The 16,697-nt window shown below is 40.6% G+C and overlaps 1 protein-coding gene across 3 annotated transcripts; it reads left to right on the top strand.

Moving 5' to 3' along the window:
* Positions 1-16,684, top strand: golga3 (golgin A3). Of its 3 annotated transcripts, none has more exons than XM_062417625.1 (24): positions 1-46; positions 1,141-1,425; positions 3,246-3,401; positions 4,719-4,831; positions 5,324-6,045; positions 6,182-6,290; positions 6,951-7,257; positions 7,400-7,602; positions 7,698-7,835; positions 8,098-8,259; positions 8,493-8,861; positions 9,218-9,295; positions 10,386-10,649; positions 10,792-10,886; positions 11,228-11,444; positions 11,940-12,083; positions 12,178-12,375; positions 12,555-12,671; positions 12,920-13,059; positions 13,237-13,369; positions 13,580-13,702; positions 13,893-14,057; positions 14,535-14,701; positions 14,810-16,684. In XM_062417625.1, the coding sequence occupies exons 2-24, from the start codon at positions 1,260-1,262 to the stop codon at positions 15,000-15,002; spliced, it is 4,479 nt and encodes a 1,492-aa protein (XP_062273609.1). In that variant the 5' UTR covers positions 1-46; positions 1,141-1,259; the 3' UTR covers positions 15,003-16,684. The 3 variants fall into 3 exon arrangements, with proteins under 3 accessions (XP_062273609.1, XP_062273608.1, XP_062273610.1); XM_062417624.1 differs by having other exon boundaries at positions 3,246-3,527; XM_062417626.1 differs by lacking the exon at positions 3,246-3,401.
* Positions 16,685-16,697: the final 13 nt, after the last annotated feature.

Here is a 16,697-nt window from a genome sequence, read left to right as displayed (position 1 = left end):
ACGGAATCCAAACAGCCACGTAGTAAAAGGCGAAGCTCGCAAAAAGGTGAGCCTTTATTGTCTTTTCGTGACATTTTCCCAATTTGTCATTTTATAGTTAACACATAGAGTCTGTAACGTAATTGAGCGACACAATGTTATCTGAAAATATTTAAAAATCACACGTCTACAAAGGCGCTGGTTATTCTAGCTAGCTAGTTAGCGTTAGCAAATCTAAGTTAGCTTGACAGGTCCCGTCGTACAGTAAACACGACGTTTTAACCCGTGTGAGCTCGTCTGTCATCTTTGTCATTATATTAGTCATTTGAGTTAAATGAGCACGGCGGACATCACAACAGCGTATGTATTCATGTTTGTCAATGACGCTCTTCATTTAATTTCTAATGACATCTAAACTGTTGACTGCAGCTAGACGGTGTGAAACCCTGCTGAAAAGCGGCTAGCAAAGTAACCAAGCTAATGTCAGACAATCAGAGTTAAGGGTTATCATCATTGCCTTAAATGACTAGCACACAGTGACTAACTTATTTGAAACGTACTTGTGCATTATGATGTTTCGAATAATAATAACACTGCCGCATTAATTCACCCTGACAGCTGCATATCTTTTGACAGTGGTGCAACAAATGCAATTCAGGACCAGTTATGTTTTCTGCTGTCTAAACTAAAGCTGACAGCTGAAAGGCTTGAGTTGATACTACTGTTGGCTGGTTGATGAGGCTTATCTCTTTGCGTTATTGGCACATTGTACACATTCCCTAACTAATTAATTCATTCTTAACTACCTACACATCAGTCTATAAAGAGGGGATATGAAACTGCGACTTTAGTCCTTTCAGATTTGTCCGCAGTGTTCCTTTAAAACAAATGAAGGAAGTCACCGTAACTAGCTTGTAAATGTAAATTTAACACGACACAATCTACTTAACTACCAAGCCAGCTTGTTAGCCCTTGACTCTGGCTTATGGTTTAATTAAAGCATGCTGTGTTGTTACATAACATTATTACCGCCCATAAGGAATCACTGGTGAGGAGTTACAGCTTATTCTGTAATGTGTATGGATCTTCATCATGTGTTATATTCTCTGTACAAGTGCCAGGTGTTAAACTCAACATTTTCTTATTTGGGTTTGTTTTCAGAAGCATTCCTGAACATTGGCATGCTCCCAGCTCACCGGCCTCCTAAGAAGATGGTGTTGTGAGAACTTCTTTCCGAAGGGGCCCACCAGCAGCACTGTCTACTCAGTTTTTCACAGTAAATGGACATGAATCATTCTGAAGACGCTCAAATGGAGATTAACACTGATCAAGATCACATCACTTTAAAATCCAAAGAGGCTGAAGTTCATGCTGTGGAAAGTGAAACACAAGTGAAGCAACAAGGGCTTCAGAACCCTCAAAAAACTAATGGGGGTCTTCATAATGGTGAGTACTGATGCTTTATAGATTGTATTTAAGGGTTTGTGCTGGTATCTTATCTTCATGTGACACCACCCCCTCACTCATTACCTTTTCAGTGGAAAAACAAAACAAAATGTGGCAACCATGAAGTGGTAGTGCTGTGATACTGAAAGAAAAAAGGCAATATATATGCAATGAATGGTACATTATGCAATGCCTGCAGGCTGCAGCCCTGTAGAGCAGCCTGGTCCTGATGATAAAGAAGAATATTTGTCAGCTTAATTAAAATGAAAACGACTGAAACAGTTTGGATGTCTGTGGACAGGTTTGTAATATATATTTAGATTTTATTACATGTTTCATTAAATAATGAAAACATATGCTTGCTTTGGTAATATTACACAACACAGGTCGAAGTATTGCTTTTACTAATATTTCAGCGCTGTGTCTTTGTTATCAATATTAATTTCCTTCCTGTGAACACATGACAGTAAATGCTGACTGTTGTGAGTTCACTGCCCAGTGTGAATTCACAGTGGTGACTTGACATAGAGAGACATAGCCTGGAAATCATTTTTTAAATATATTCATATTAGAATGTCTCTCCTCATGCTGTGATATGCTTGTTTCCAACTCCACTCTCCTATCTGAAAAGTTAATCCCCCCCCCCTTTAGGCATAATATTACTATCTCTTGTATCTAACACTTGTATCCTGCCATGCATGGCCTGTTTTGTGGCTACTACAAGGCCCGAGGCCTTCGTGTGCTCCATGCTACACAGCTCTTTGAACTGATGTGTTAAGTAGCTGAGCTGAATTCTTAGTCATCATCACAACTACAGTTGTTCTCATTATAGATTAACTTGTTGATTATTTTTTTTGATTAACTGATTAGTTGCTTGGTCTATAAAATGTCACAAAATGGTGAAAAATGTCCATCACTCCCAAAAGGCAAATGTATCTTGTTTTTTTCATAACAGTCCACAAACTAAAGATATTCAGTGCACTGTTAGAGAAGACTAAAGAAACCAGGAAATATTTACATTTAAGTACCTGGAATCAGACAATTAGGATATTTTTGTCTTAAAAAATGACTCAAAACTATTAATCAATTATGAAAATAGTTGCCAGTTAATTTAATAGTTGACAACTATGCTTCTATTTGACATAGCACTTAAGCTTTAAGAGAAAGAGATGACTGAAATAATATTTTTGGTTGCATAAGTTCATAAAGTTGGGAGGGGAAGGAGGGCACATGAGAGACAGATTTTTCAAAAATGAAGGTCAAAATCGATGTGGCATAGACACAGATAGCCTGACCGGTGGCATCACAGGGGGTTATTTGTCTCTCCCCCCAGAACCAATAAAGACATACAACTGTTTGCATAGGTTGAGTAGTACTCCTCTTTGCTAATGTGTTTTTTATGTGTTAAATCAGTGGTGTTTCTCTTCAGGCAGCAGGTGGGCTTATATATTACAAAACTTTCTAATTTCAGGGATTAAAACGAGGAAAGATTTGTGAGCCTGAAAAGTTGTCCAGGAGGAAATGTGTACAATGTGTTGAATTAAGTATTATATGAATTTAAAACTAATGCTGTGGTGCCTGAGAACATTAAACTCTGTCATTTGTATTTTAAGGTCTTTGTCTTGAAAGATAAGCCTGGTAATGGTGCTCCTAGACACAAGGAATAGGTGCAGCTAAAGGGATGAATTGAGATAGTTTGACAAAGTTGCCCAGCCAGTTTTCCAACAGAATCACGTTCTCTCCGCGGTCTGGCTCACAATACCTGATCATGACTCAATTGGCACATTCCTCCAGGCTTTTCTTCACCCTTTCTTTTTCAGGTCCCGTCAGGTCAGATGGGATGCCAAACGGAGACGGACTGGCAGAGGGCTTGGGTTCTGCAGGGGACACCCATCTGAATGGGCCCCTGCGTCCGACAGCCCCTCCTCAGAGCACCAGCACCCCTGTCAACTCCCAGACCCAAGAGCCCTCCCCAGGTGTGGCTGCTTATCCACCCATGATGCTAGAGAAGTCTGAGGGGGCTAGTGCTGAGGTCACGGTTCACAAGGGTGATGCATTGCAGTCGCTCAGACTCAGTATGCCTATGCAGGAGACTGAATTGTGTAAGCATAAACTTGTGTTGAGCAAGTGGCCCCTCTACACCCGCCCTCCTCCCCCTCCTCCCCTGCATTATTTTAACCTCATTTTGCTGTGGGATGTTTTGCTTTGTTTGGATCATATACACATCCTTTTGTTAACTCCCGTGTCTGTGAGTTCTCCAAACAGATTGATTCAGTGGGAATTTCTTCAAGTTGTTTGAGTCTACCTTTTTTTTTCTGTAACTCCCGTAGGCATTTGTTTGTTGCTTGATTAGATATTGGTGTGGGTGCTGTTTTTGGAACCGTGTTTGGACTAATGGCTGTGTTTTTGGTACTAATCCCTCTGTTGTGTTATCTTTTTGGTTGTATTTTAATGTGAGGCAGAGTGGCCTTGTTCGTAATGATGAAATGTAATATTTTCAAGCTTTTTCACATGAAATCTGACACTAACTGTGGTGATTTTGGTGACTTCCACATATAGCGACACACAAAGGATCTAATAGTAAAGTGTCCTTGATGTCACATGCTTATGACTAATCCAATGTAAATGTGTTTAATGTGTTTATGAAAGACTTTATTCAACATATGTCAATACTAGCTGCATAGCTGTAGCATTACTGTCTGAAGTGAAGCTTTTCAAGTGAACTGACCATGCAGATCCAAACAATAATACAGTGTAGTGCAAACCTACACATTGACCTAAAACCAGAAAAACTTGTAAAATGATGATGTTACAGTTTTTAATGTGGCTGGTTTGTCAGTTTGCTCTACCAGGCACAGTAGGTCATGAAAAAGTTTTGTCATTTGAATGATGAGTGTAGATATGTAAAATGATATACTACCATGTACAGTAGCTACATAGCCGTCTGCTCTAAAAATCTGCAGTAGCTGTCAAGTATTGCAGGTGCAGCTTGTGACTTATAGGTTTCTGTAGCTTGTATTAAAAAAAGCTTGTTTCCTGCCCACGGATCTTGTTTCCTGCCCAACTCCTATTTGAATAATTAGTTTATTTTATTACTTGAGGACAGGATTCCAGGTAGCTTCACTCTCCACCATATACCATATAAATCATATAAGCCTTTACACTCAGCTATGTCTGATCAGCAATGTAACCTAAAGCTCAGCATTGCTTGGACTCACCTGTTACAGGAATATAATACATTTCTTATGATGGGGGAACGTTCTTCTTTTTGGCTTAATGTACTCTCTCTGTAGCCAACCAGAAGCCATCACTGGAGATGGAGAATGAGGAGAAGATTCGCCTGGAGGCTCGCCGGCGCCTGGAGGAGCAACTCAAACAGTACAGAGTGCAGAGACATAAGGAGAGGGTGAGTGAATGGAGTCAGGTTCAGGACAACACTTCATCACGAATTAATATGTAAGCAGGTTAGCCTTCTACAGTGTTTGCCTTCAATATTATCTTGTTTTCGCAGCCACTGTTGCATTCCCCATTTTAACCCATCTGTCTGTTAAAGCAATATATCACAAAATAATGAACACATGTGGAGGAAATTAGGAACAAAGAAAGCCCCTAGTTGGGAAATCAGTTGATAAATTACGGTGATTATTTGAAATTTCTGCAATTAGACAATTATTTGATGTTGTAACTACTTTATGGCATTCGTTTATGCTTGTACACTCAGCTCACGTCTGCTGCTAAACCTGCTATTTTCTTGGATAGTATAACTTTTAAGCTTGACAGATTGTCCAGCATTTGTCACAGTTTGTCTCCTGTTCTCCTCCAGTTGGGCTTCTACTTGTGTCAGATATTGTCAGGATAACAGCATCTTTGTTTTTTTTTCTTTTCTGTCTGTTTCCAGTCTCACCGCAGCACCCCCAAAAACAGGCGGTTCAGCACCCTGGATCCAGAGTTAATGCTGCATCCTGAGGCTCTGCCCAGGGCCAACACTGTCGCCATGACCACGGAGTATTCCTTCTTGAGGACCAGTGTCCCCCGTGGTCCCAAACTGGGCAGTTTGGGAATTCCCCCTTCCAAGGAGAGGAAGTCCAGGTCACCCCGCCCAAGCAAGATCCACTCCTTGGCTGATTATAAGTCTCCTGAGAATGACGGCGGAGGTGGGGGAGGAGGTGGAGTAAGGACAGCAGACAACAGCATGGGCTCCCTCCAGTCCACCATCAGCTCAGTGTCCACTCTCTCCGAGGTCAGCGTGATGTCAGAGTACAGCACTTCTGAGGCAGAAGGACAGCCTGGGGCTTCGCTCCAGGGCGGGGACAATGTCTCCGAAATTGACGGCAGCGAATCGGGTACAAGGCCTGGGAATGATGGCAACGACAGTGACAGCTCGTCTTACAGCAGTGTGTCTACCAGGGGGACATACGGAATGTTGTCCGCCGCAGTGGAAAGGCAGCAGGGGCCCTACTCGGTGGAGGGGAGGGAGATTGCTCCAGAGGCCATGGGTCAGTTCCCCTCCCTGCAAGAGGTGCTGCAGGCAGCCAGCGAAGAGCAGCACCTTCTGGAGCTGGAGCAGGAAAGAGAGGGAACAGCTGAGCCTCGCAGCCGCAGGGACAGTTTCTCTAGCAGGTATTTGTCAATATCAGATCGGAACAGAATAAAAATAATTAACCTGTTTATTACTCACTTAAAGTAGTTCATTACTTGTGTAAATTTGTTAATGAATCAAATCATTTGAACAGTGATGTTATTTGCATTTTTTCAGTGTGTCTTTGGAGAGTTCTGTGATGGGCCATGATGAAATGCTGCAAGTGCTGAAAGAGAAAATGAGACTGGAGGGCCAGCTGGAGTCCCTGTCATCTGAGGCCAATCAGGTTATATAACATTGATTTCTTCAATCAGATTTTTTTTTCCTACTGCATAAAGCGCCTCGTACATACACATTCTGCACTGTAGTGGACAAAATAACAGGGACAAATATAATCAAATACAAACCCGGTAGAAACTGCATCCTCAAAAATGATTGAAATGAAAGACAGAATCTTAAACAAAATATGTAAGGTTTTTCTTGGCAGTTTATTGATTGATTGACTGATGGTACTTCTTATGTATTGTAAATGCTTACCCAAGAGCATATCTTAGAAGACATACATCTACATTGTAGATAATACCGTTACTAGAAGGATAAGTGAGATTTTATCATTTGTATACTAACAGGGCCAGTTATAGTTTGCATAAATAGAGCATACATTCAGCTAATTAAAAATAAAGTCAGCAATATAATCAATCATATACCATTTTCATCTACTTATACAAGACACAGCCTCATTTACCACAATGATCAAACTTAGCTTGATGGCTGTTAAATTACACTTAAGTGAATTGAATTGAATAAAATAAAATTGAATTAAATTGAATTAAATTGAATTAAATTGAATTAAATTAAATTACATGGACAGGCCACCAATTTTAGGACACACTGGAAACACAGAGTGATTGGGCATACATGCTGACCAGTCCTTCCTGTCCTCCAGGCTCTCAAGGAGAAGACCGAGCTTCAGGCCCAGCTTGCTACAGTGAATGCTCAGCTGGAGGCGAAGAAGGTGGAGGCTCAGGCTAGCCAGGTGAAGCAGAGCACCTTTGCTACAGAGATCGGAACACTGCGGCAGAGCTGCGGCCAGTTAGAAAAGGCCATGGTGGAGCTCCAGGGCAGTCTGGAGAACAAGAACGCCAGTCTGACTTCTTTGAGCAACGACCTGAAGGTGGCTGAAGACCAGTACAACAGGCTAATGGGGAAGGTGGAGGAGATGCAAAACACTGTGACTTCAAGGGACAATACGGGTGAGAGATGTAGACCCAGAACTGAGCGTACCATTAAATAGTCAGCATCTCTAAAGGTGCTTTGATTCAACAAGCCACCCATGATGATGTTGGGGTGACCATTACTGCACGAAATGAAATGTTTTTATTTTACACGTTGCAGTTCAGGACTTGCGTCAGCAGATGGGTGGTCTCCAGAGCCAGCTTCAACAGGTCCAGCTGGAGCGAGGCACCCTCCAGAGCCGACTGAAGACCTCGCAGGCTGAAATAGACTCACTCCAGCAGGTCAGACAGTGGTACCAGCAGCAGCTCGCCCTGGCACAGGAGGCGAGAGTACGTCTGCAAAGCGAAATGGCCAACATGCAGGTAAGATTGATGCTGATGCAGCCGGTTTGGTCGTCAAGACAACGGTCAAGAGATGCTGGCTCACATGACAGTTTTGTTGTTTTTGTCTCTCACAGGCTGGACAGATGACCCATATTGGCGCCCTGGAACATCTGAAGCTGGAGAATGTGACACTGTCGCACCAACTCAATGAGACCCAACACCGCTCTATCAAAGAAAAGGAGCGGATTGCTGTTCAGCTGCAGAGCATTGAGGTATATTCAATGACATCCCTTTCTGAATTTGCCATTGTCAGTTTTCAATGTAATGTCTATACATCCACTCAGGGAACAGTACCTGAAGGTCATTATTGATCCAAGGACCTTAAATAAAACTAAATAAAACCTTTCTAAAATGATCACTATTCATTTGAATGCTATTGATGTAATATTTTGTTAATTTTGTTCAGCTATATTTTTAAATCAACTTATTTTTTAACAACCTATTTGTTAACCCCTTAAACTGTCTTCGATGCAGGCTGACATGATGACCCAGGAAGCTGCCTACAAGCAGATCCAGGATGCCAAATCTATGGTGGAAGACGACCTGCAGCACAAACTAGACGAGTTTGAGGAGGAACGAGAACACTTAATAAAACTTGCCAACACAGCCAGCGCCCTGGAAAGGGAACTAGAGCAGGTAGTCATTCTAAAAGTAACATAGTGTGTTAATTGTTCTATTGGAGATGATTATATAACCTCATTTGCTCATCATCAAAAAATGACTGAAGTAAAAACGTGGTTATTGTTGGAATAAAAATAAGTGAATGAGTTAGATAAATGTACACATGAATCATTAGTTTTTCTTGTAAGGCGCTAAAATTATTGTTGCATTGTGCTCTGAACTGCCTCCCACATTCTATCTTCCTTTAGATGAAATTGACCCTTTCCCAGAAAGACATGCAGCTGCAATCACTCCAGAAAGAACATCTGGAGCTGATGTGCCAGCTGACAAACACTCAGGAGAACCTGCACACCAAAGAGCAGTCCATCAACCAGCTCGAGGCTCGCTACCTGGAGCTGGAGGCCCAGCTGGCCGAGCTGCAGACAGACAGCAGCGCCAAGGATGACAACATCCAGTTCCTGCAGAATGAAAAGATCGTTCTGGAGGTAGCACTGCAGGCAGCGCGGGCAGACAAGAGCCAACTGGACGAGGGCGCCGAGCGGCTTGGAGAGGATGTCCTGGTGGCCTCAGATGTCTTGGATCAGCTCAGACAGGAAGTCCAGGTCAAAGCCAATCAGGTACGAGACATATGGCAGGAGTGATTTGTATAGTGGTGTATGACTCATTAGTCAAAAGAAGAAAATGAAAACACAAAAGAAACAAAATATAGAATTGCCTGGAGGAATAACCACAGCTATGATTAACCAATACTGACATTCTTTTCAGGGTGCCCTCTCATCATTGGTAGTATTTTTACTGTTGTCTATGTATTGACTTTACTGTTGTGTATTTGTCCTGTGTAGCTACTTGTGTTCTCTCTGTTGTAATGCTGTAACGCCCAAATTTCCCCATCAAGGATGAATAAAGGACTAATCTAATCTAATCACTATGTTGAAATAGTAGTTAATAATGAAGACCTTTTGCTTTGTAACAGATTGAAACTCTACAACAAGAAAATAGCTCCTTGAAGAAACAAGCTCAGAAATTGAAGGAGCAGTTCCAACAACAAAAGGTAACACTTCTTTCTTGCACTCCCCTTCACTCTGCATCAGTTTATGAGATAAATTGTGCAAGAAATTAGATTGTAAGTGAAGTGTGAATCTCCTGTCTAAATAATTGTCACTAATAGACAATAGTGTCGTTAAGATGAAATTATAATATTAGCTATATCTCTGGAGAAACGCAGTGTGTGTCACTTTACAAGACATTTCCATTATGTTGTAAAAACTGAAAATCAGATTAATCAGACTGTGTTATCGGAGTTAGTAGAAGCTACAGGGAAGTGTAGACTTTGCATACACATACAAAATACACTTGTCAGAATCTCCCAGCTGGCTGAGGCTGAAGCTGTCGTGGGAGGATGTATTGTGGAGCCAGATGGCTGTCATCTGCAGAATGCCCAAAGTGCTGGGTGACACGCCTCGGCGGATTGAGCAATGATGGATGCTGCTCAGTTTGCATTGGCAGCCTGTCATAAAGAATGTGGAGTTAATTGACAGAATGACAGAAAATGTGCACTGTATTTTGTTTCCATCCAGTTTTCACAGACCCACTTTAGACTCTAGACGTTAACATTCATCTTAGTTGATCAAATTGTATTCAGGCTGCTTTCTGCATTATGTGACATTTTAAACAACTGGACCTGACCAGGACCTTTCCAGCATGTTGTACCCATTTGTTCCCCCCTTCATTTCCTTTCACCTCTCCACTGTGTGGTTTCTAATAAAGACATAGTGTTCCAGTTTGGGCTCAAATGCAGCTTATTAAAGGCAAAAAAAAGCTGTGTGTTCAAAAGTATACGGGGAGAATATGTATTTCCCTTTTTAGAAACAAACCCAATTTTGTTATTTGAGGAGCTGAAGCCTATGCAACTTTATGTTTATTACCTTTTTTCTTCAGTGAAATATATCTCATTGAAGCCTGTAGATGATGCAGTGTAGGATGCTCTCCTGCAATCACTATGCTGTGAAATGTCATTTTGCCTACTGTCTGAGTTGAGACAGACATGAAGGAGACTGCTCTTATAAAGGAAAAAAATACTCACCTCATTACTGTTTGATTATACATAATAGCCAGAAGAAACATTGTAAATGACTTCACAGGTGATGGTGGAAGCCTACCGCCGAGATGCCAGCTCCAAAGACCAGCTGATTAGCGAGCTCAAGTCCACCAAGAAGCGTCTGTTGACGGAGGTGAAGGACCTGAAGCAGGAGCTGCTGGGTGCTCAGGGGGAGAAGCAGAAGGCAGAACTGGAGCAGGCCCGATTGCAGCAGGAGGTAATGAGAGTCCAGGAGCAGATGAGCAACATGGAAGCCCATCTGCAAGCCATTCAGACAGAAAGGGATCAGCTTGAAACCCAGATCCAGGTAATTATAAGGACTTCAATTCTTCCAGTATTTGTTAAGTAAATGTTTTGGATGTAGTGTAAAACAGGTGTAAGTTAACTGTTAGCCATATTTGTTTGAATCCTATTTTTAATGTGTTGCATTCGGTGTTCTTCCTCCCCAGTCTCTGCAGTTTGATCAGAGCCAGCTCGCAGCAGTGACAGAGGAGAACGAGGGCCTGAGGAAACAGGTGGAGAAAATGGAGTCCGAAGCCAAAAAGTGAGTCATACGCTCCACTGAGGTTTGCAGAGCTTGAATGATGCCCACACTTATGACTTGGACCATGATGAATAGCTCTGTCAAGTGCTATTTATAATTAAAAATACAGGGCATAGCTTTAACAATTCCTGATCCCCATGTAGATTGTCTGCATGTGAGTTGGTACTTGTGGTCGCGTTCTCTTCCCTCTGTACTTAAAAAGAAAAATCTGCCATGTTAGATTCAAGTTACACATACATCTTGTGTTCATATATATATATATATATATGGTCTGTTGTCAGAACAATATAAGTTATTTCCATTGGTGTATTTAAAAGTAAGTTCTTATTTGCTTGAAACAGGGCCATCTCTGAGCAGAAGGTGCGCATGAAGCGACTGGGGACAGATTTGACCAGCGCTCAGAAGGATATGAAGGCCAAACATAAGGCGTACGAGAATGCTGTGGGCATCCTAAGTAGAAGGCTCCAAGAGGCCCTGACTGAAAAGGAGACAACAGAGGCAGAGCTGGTCAAACTCAAAGCCCAGGTGTCAGATGGTGGAAACAGCCAGGCCTTAAAGGTATACCTTTAAGGCCATGTGCCTTGAAAAGTTCACATGGTTGAAGACTGGTGGGAAATATAATGTCTAAAAATAGATACATGTATATAAAGGTTGATAAAGAGTTTCAGGCAGTAAGCATTGTAAAATCATTACCATTATAAAAGTGTTTCTAAAGGTTGCCTTGAATCAAGAGTCTTCAGTCTTTGAGCTCCTAAATAAAACTGAAAAAAAAATACTGTTCCTAATTGAAGTAAAGGACTGCTTATATGTAGTTATTAGGCTGTAGCTGTAAATGCTACACCTTGTTCTTAGGAATGCTATTATTTTATTATTATTTTTAAATAACTGTTTTAAGAACATCAACAGGATGGCCTTCAGTCTGACCTTGTACTCCAGTGACAATTTTTTTTGAATCAAGCATATTCATTTTTTCATTGTGAATAATTCTGGTTAACTGTACCTGTTGAGTGAGTGAAACAGTGAAACACAGCATGTTTTTAATTTGTGATCCAGGAAAAGATAGTGGCTCTGCAGGCTGAGCTGCAGGCCGTGACCAACAGCAAAACTATGCTAGAGAAGGAGCTGCAGGAAGTGATCACCCTCACCTCAACAGAGTTAGAGGAGTACCAGGAGAAAGTTATGGAGCTGGAGGATGAGGTACGACATACTATATTTCTAATGGGAAATTATTGTTTATCCTTTTTTTATGGCTTCTGTTTTCACTCTATTCATGTATATATTTTTTCCACAGCTTCAAGAGTCACGATGCTTCAAGAAGCGAATCCGAAAGTTAGAAGATGCTAACAAGAAGCTAGCACTTGAGCTAGAACATGAAAAAGGGAAACTGGATGGATTGGGACAGTCCCACAATACACTGCGAGAGCACACCAACATTTTGGAATCTGCCTTAGCTAAGAGAGAGGCAGATCTTGTCCAGCTCAACTTACAGGTGAACAATTAATTAGCATCTTATATTGTTATTACATTTTGTTTCTTTGTTGTGTTACTTGTAAGCCAAAGCCTTTAAATGTGGCAGTGAAATTCAAATTTAGATAGAAATGGATGCACTTTTAAATTAGACAGTGTGTAAGAATCTCAGGATGTTTTCTCATTGATCATTTTCTTCAGGTTCAAGCTGTTTTGAAGCGTAAAGAGGAAGAGGACCAGCAAATGAAGCAGGTGGTGCAAACTCTACAGCTTGCCTTGGAGAAAGAGAAAACCAAAGTAAAGGACCTGAAAGAACAGGTAAGAGTTCTCAGCCTAACATCAGCATGGCGTATTCTCCTTCTTTTAACGTTCAAATCCTAAAACAGCAGAACATTTTCATTTTTCCCTCAAAAGTGTGTGATTTAAATATATGTAAGAGAGTTGAATTGTTACATGCATACTTAATATATGTAATGGCAATTGTCTTTTTTGTCATTAGTCTTGGATGTGGAGAATGTGGCCCTGCTGAGGTTGTTTGGGTTGTAATGATGCAATGTGTCCTTCAGGTGGCAGCAGCAAAGGCTGAAGCAGCTCACAACAGACGGCACTACAGGGCAGCCATGCTGGAGCTGTCTGAGATCAAGAAAGACCTGCAGTCCAAAGAGGAACTCGTCAAAGCTCTGCAGAGTGAAGCTCACAAACTTGAGTATGTGCTTTATATATATATATATATATATATATATATATATATATATATATATATATATATATATATATATATATATATATATATATATATATATATATATATATAGTGGAATTGGAATAAATAAAAGAAAAATAGTGAATCTTTACTACATCACTCATATATCATACTCTACAGGGCTCAGGATGAGAAGCATGGTCAGGAGGTTTCCAGGTTCCAGGAGGAGCTAGCTGAGGCCCACTTTCAGCTCCAGGTCCTCCAGAAACAACTGGATGAGGAACTGTCAAAGCAGCCACTCACTAACCAAGAGGTAAGGTCTTCCAGCTACGATTAAACTGAAATATTGACTGATCAATAATTGTATCGTTGGGTTTCAATTAAGTATTTTTGGGCTCTACTCGTCTAAATGCTGTTTCAAAGGCTTTTACAATGACTAATAAAACTCCAAAATACAATTGTACTACTCTGACCCAGCATGTGTGGTTACTGTCAAAAACACTAACACTGACTGCTTGCTCAGGTTGAGGACCTGAAGTGGGAGGTGGAGCAGAGGCAGAGGGAGATTGAAGCTCAGAAGCAGCAGGTGGAGATGATGGAGCAGTGCCACCACAGGGAGCTGGACAACCTACAGACAGCTCTGCAGGCAAGTCATTGTTTGATTGTATAATACAGATGCAAAGCTCTCAAAAAGGAATAAAATTGTGTTATATGCAAGAATGCACAGAATTACATTATTGTAAGATTATTGTGAGATGGAGGATGAAGTGAGCATGACCAGTACCTGCCGCTTTTTAAAAGGGCTCATAACTATAAAATCTTTCTTTCTGCCTCAGAACATCAAGGTGGAGCTGGAGTCAGTGCAGGAGGATCTGAGCGGCACCAGAAAGGACAAGTTCATGCTGCAAGCCAAAGTGGGTGAGCTGAGGAACAGCATGAAGACTGTCCTGCTGCAGAACCAGCAACTCAAACAGGACCTCAAACAGAGTCGTCTAAGGAAGGTAATACACCGTTATTCATCTTGTGTGCCTGTACTCTTTAAGATATGGAGTATATGAAGTAGGGTATTTTACAGTTGAAAATTCAATCATAAATATACTTATCCCACTTTTTCTTTATTGATACCAATTAAAATACCTAAATTCAGGTTATTGGCCAAAACCAGTTGGTATTTTGTTATTCAATCTGATATCAGGGCTCCTTTTTTTATCAGAAAATATCAGCTATGACCAGGTGCAGTCGCACAACATTATATCTTAAAAATAGTATTCTTCGCATTTGGCAACAGTGACTTCTGGTTACTGTGTTGTTACCCAGCTAGGTGTACCATTCATTTCTATGAGTAATGCATTCAAAGCAAGCATCCTCACTGTAGACAGATAAAAAGGCCAGTGATGACAGTTAAATGCCAAATAAAAAATGTCTGCTGAAGATAAATGACTAAATATATCCCTGTAATGATGGTGCTGTTTGAACAGCAACGTATGGAGCTGAAAAGTGAGGGGAACCCATCCAACCCAGTGACGCCAGTAAAGATCCCAGACTGCCCAGTGCCTGCCTCCTTACTGGATGAGTTGCTGAAACCGTCAACTTCTGTTAACAAGGAGCCCCTCAACAACCTGCACAACTGTCTACGGCAGCTCAAGTAAGATCCTCTCTTGTTCTAAAATGTTGTATAGTGTTGAGCAGCCGTCCAAATGGCAGACCTTGAATTATCTGCTGTAATGTTTGTTTGTTTGTTTGTTTTTGTCAGGGAGGAGATGGACAGCCTCCAAAAGCAGATGGAGGAACACACAGTAACAGTGCATGAGTCAATGAGCTCATGGCCAAACACAGAGGAGGAACTGGCTCAAGTGGGGCTCCAAAACAACATCTCCAAATCGTCAACGCCGCTGAACAACATGGCGGCGGAAAATAACAATGAAGCAGAACAGCAGCAGTCATAACAGATGAACTTTTTCTCAGGCCAATAGAGGGAGAGTGGAGTTTTATCCACAAAGGCACTTTTAAAGCCCCTTATTCCCTTTTCTCTTTTCTTAACAATTGCTGCCAACATTTGGCGTTCTCCCATCAGCACAGAAGTGCTTTCGCAGAGTAATACTTTCTATACCATAGCTTTATTCTTTCCTCCTTATTTGATGTTTGTTTATATTTTGTTATGCTGTTGTAACATTTATTTATTTAGAGTTAAGGAAAGTACAACATCTCATCTGACAGCCTCTCCACGAGGATCTTCCATATTGTGCTTTGTTACCATAGGTACAAATACGGTCTAGTTAATAAACTTGTATTTGGCCAGTTTTCCCCCTTTGAGGTTGGCAGTTACTAAACGGTATTTAGTCATCATTCTCCTCATGACATTAAATCAGTGGCTTTGACACTACTTAATGATGGCTGACAATTTAAAAAAGTGTTTTGGTGACAGAAAAATCTTAGTCTGCTACCACACTGGCTACAAACCGTTCTTCCATTTCTTTGTGCCTGTGTACGAGTGAAGTCACTCATGTATGATTTAACTGACATTGCTACATGTAAGCGGTTGGTGATGAAACATCATCACTCCTTTCCATGACGTTTCAATTCATGCACACATGTCAGTTTTTTTTGTATTGCCTCGTTAAAATGCAGTGTTTCTTACATTTATTGTAACCATATCACCTTGGGTTCTTAAACTCTAAAAAGAAAACATTAATCTCAGTTATGTATGGAGGTGTTTTGTCTAGCATGGACTGCAGTAATTCGTACGCAAAAAGAAAAAAAAGCCTTAAGCAATCTTTAATATACTGTAAAAGGACTGTCGGTTTGAATGAACGTATTTCTGCTGAGGGGCGTGTGCAAGATGTAATTTGTTGTATATGAGTGTGCAAATCCATACTGAAAGATATTTTACTGTAAAATATGTGGGTCGCATCAACTGACATTGCACACTAGATCATCAGACCTTAACTGACTGAGAGAGCAAGTTGTAGGATGATGCAGAAATGTTACTATTTCTAACAGCAGGTGCAATCAAACGTGTTTATTTTGTTGTTACATTTGGTACATTATTTACAAAAAAATGACTACCCCTGAATCCGATGTTAAACTTGTTTTATGGCTGTTTGATGGTTACGGGGATAAGTTAATTGTTTCCAGAGGTTAATATATAAATACTCTTCCTTTTTTGTATGATTGTAAATTCATCATAATTGTTAAATAGTGTAAAATGGGAGATATCAAATGCAAACCATGAAATACAAGCAGATGATAAATGATACAGTTGGGTTAAAAAAAATGGGAAATTTGGGATTATGAGATGGCACAGTAGCTTTCTGCATGTAACTGTGCTACAGCTGCTGGGATGGTTCTCATTCTCATACTAAAAGTACTAAAAAACTTTTTTTAAACACCATTGTATGCTTCTGTATTTCCAAAGGGACAATAAATCTTTTGAGGATAATGCTTATTGACTAACAAATATATAAATAACAAATATATTGATCTGCTGTGCTCTGAAAAAATATGCATACACTTTGCTGTATCTGCTTTTTCTTTTTTTTCAGATTGGAATTTATTCATTCCTATGTTGAAACATTTGCATTGGGAGATGTGATTGTATTTATCATAAAATTGCACTATTCACCTGTCATTGCAGCTTGTGC

Source organism: Scomber scombrus, chromosome 4 (genome assembly GCF_963691925.1).
Source record: "Scomber scombrus chromosome 4, fScoSco1.1, whole genome shotgun sequence".
NCBI classification, from domain to species: Eukaryota; Metazoa; Chordata; class Actinopteri; order Scombriformes; family Scombridae; genus Scomber; species Scomber scombrus.
This window is presented reverse-complemented; position numbering and strand designations above follow the sequence as displayed.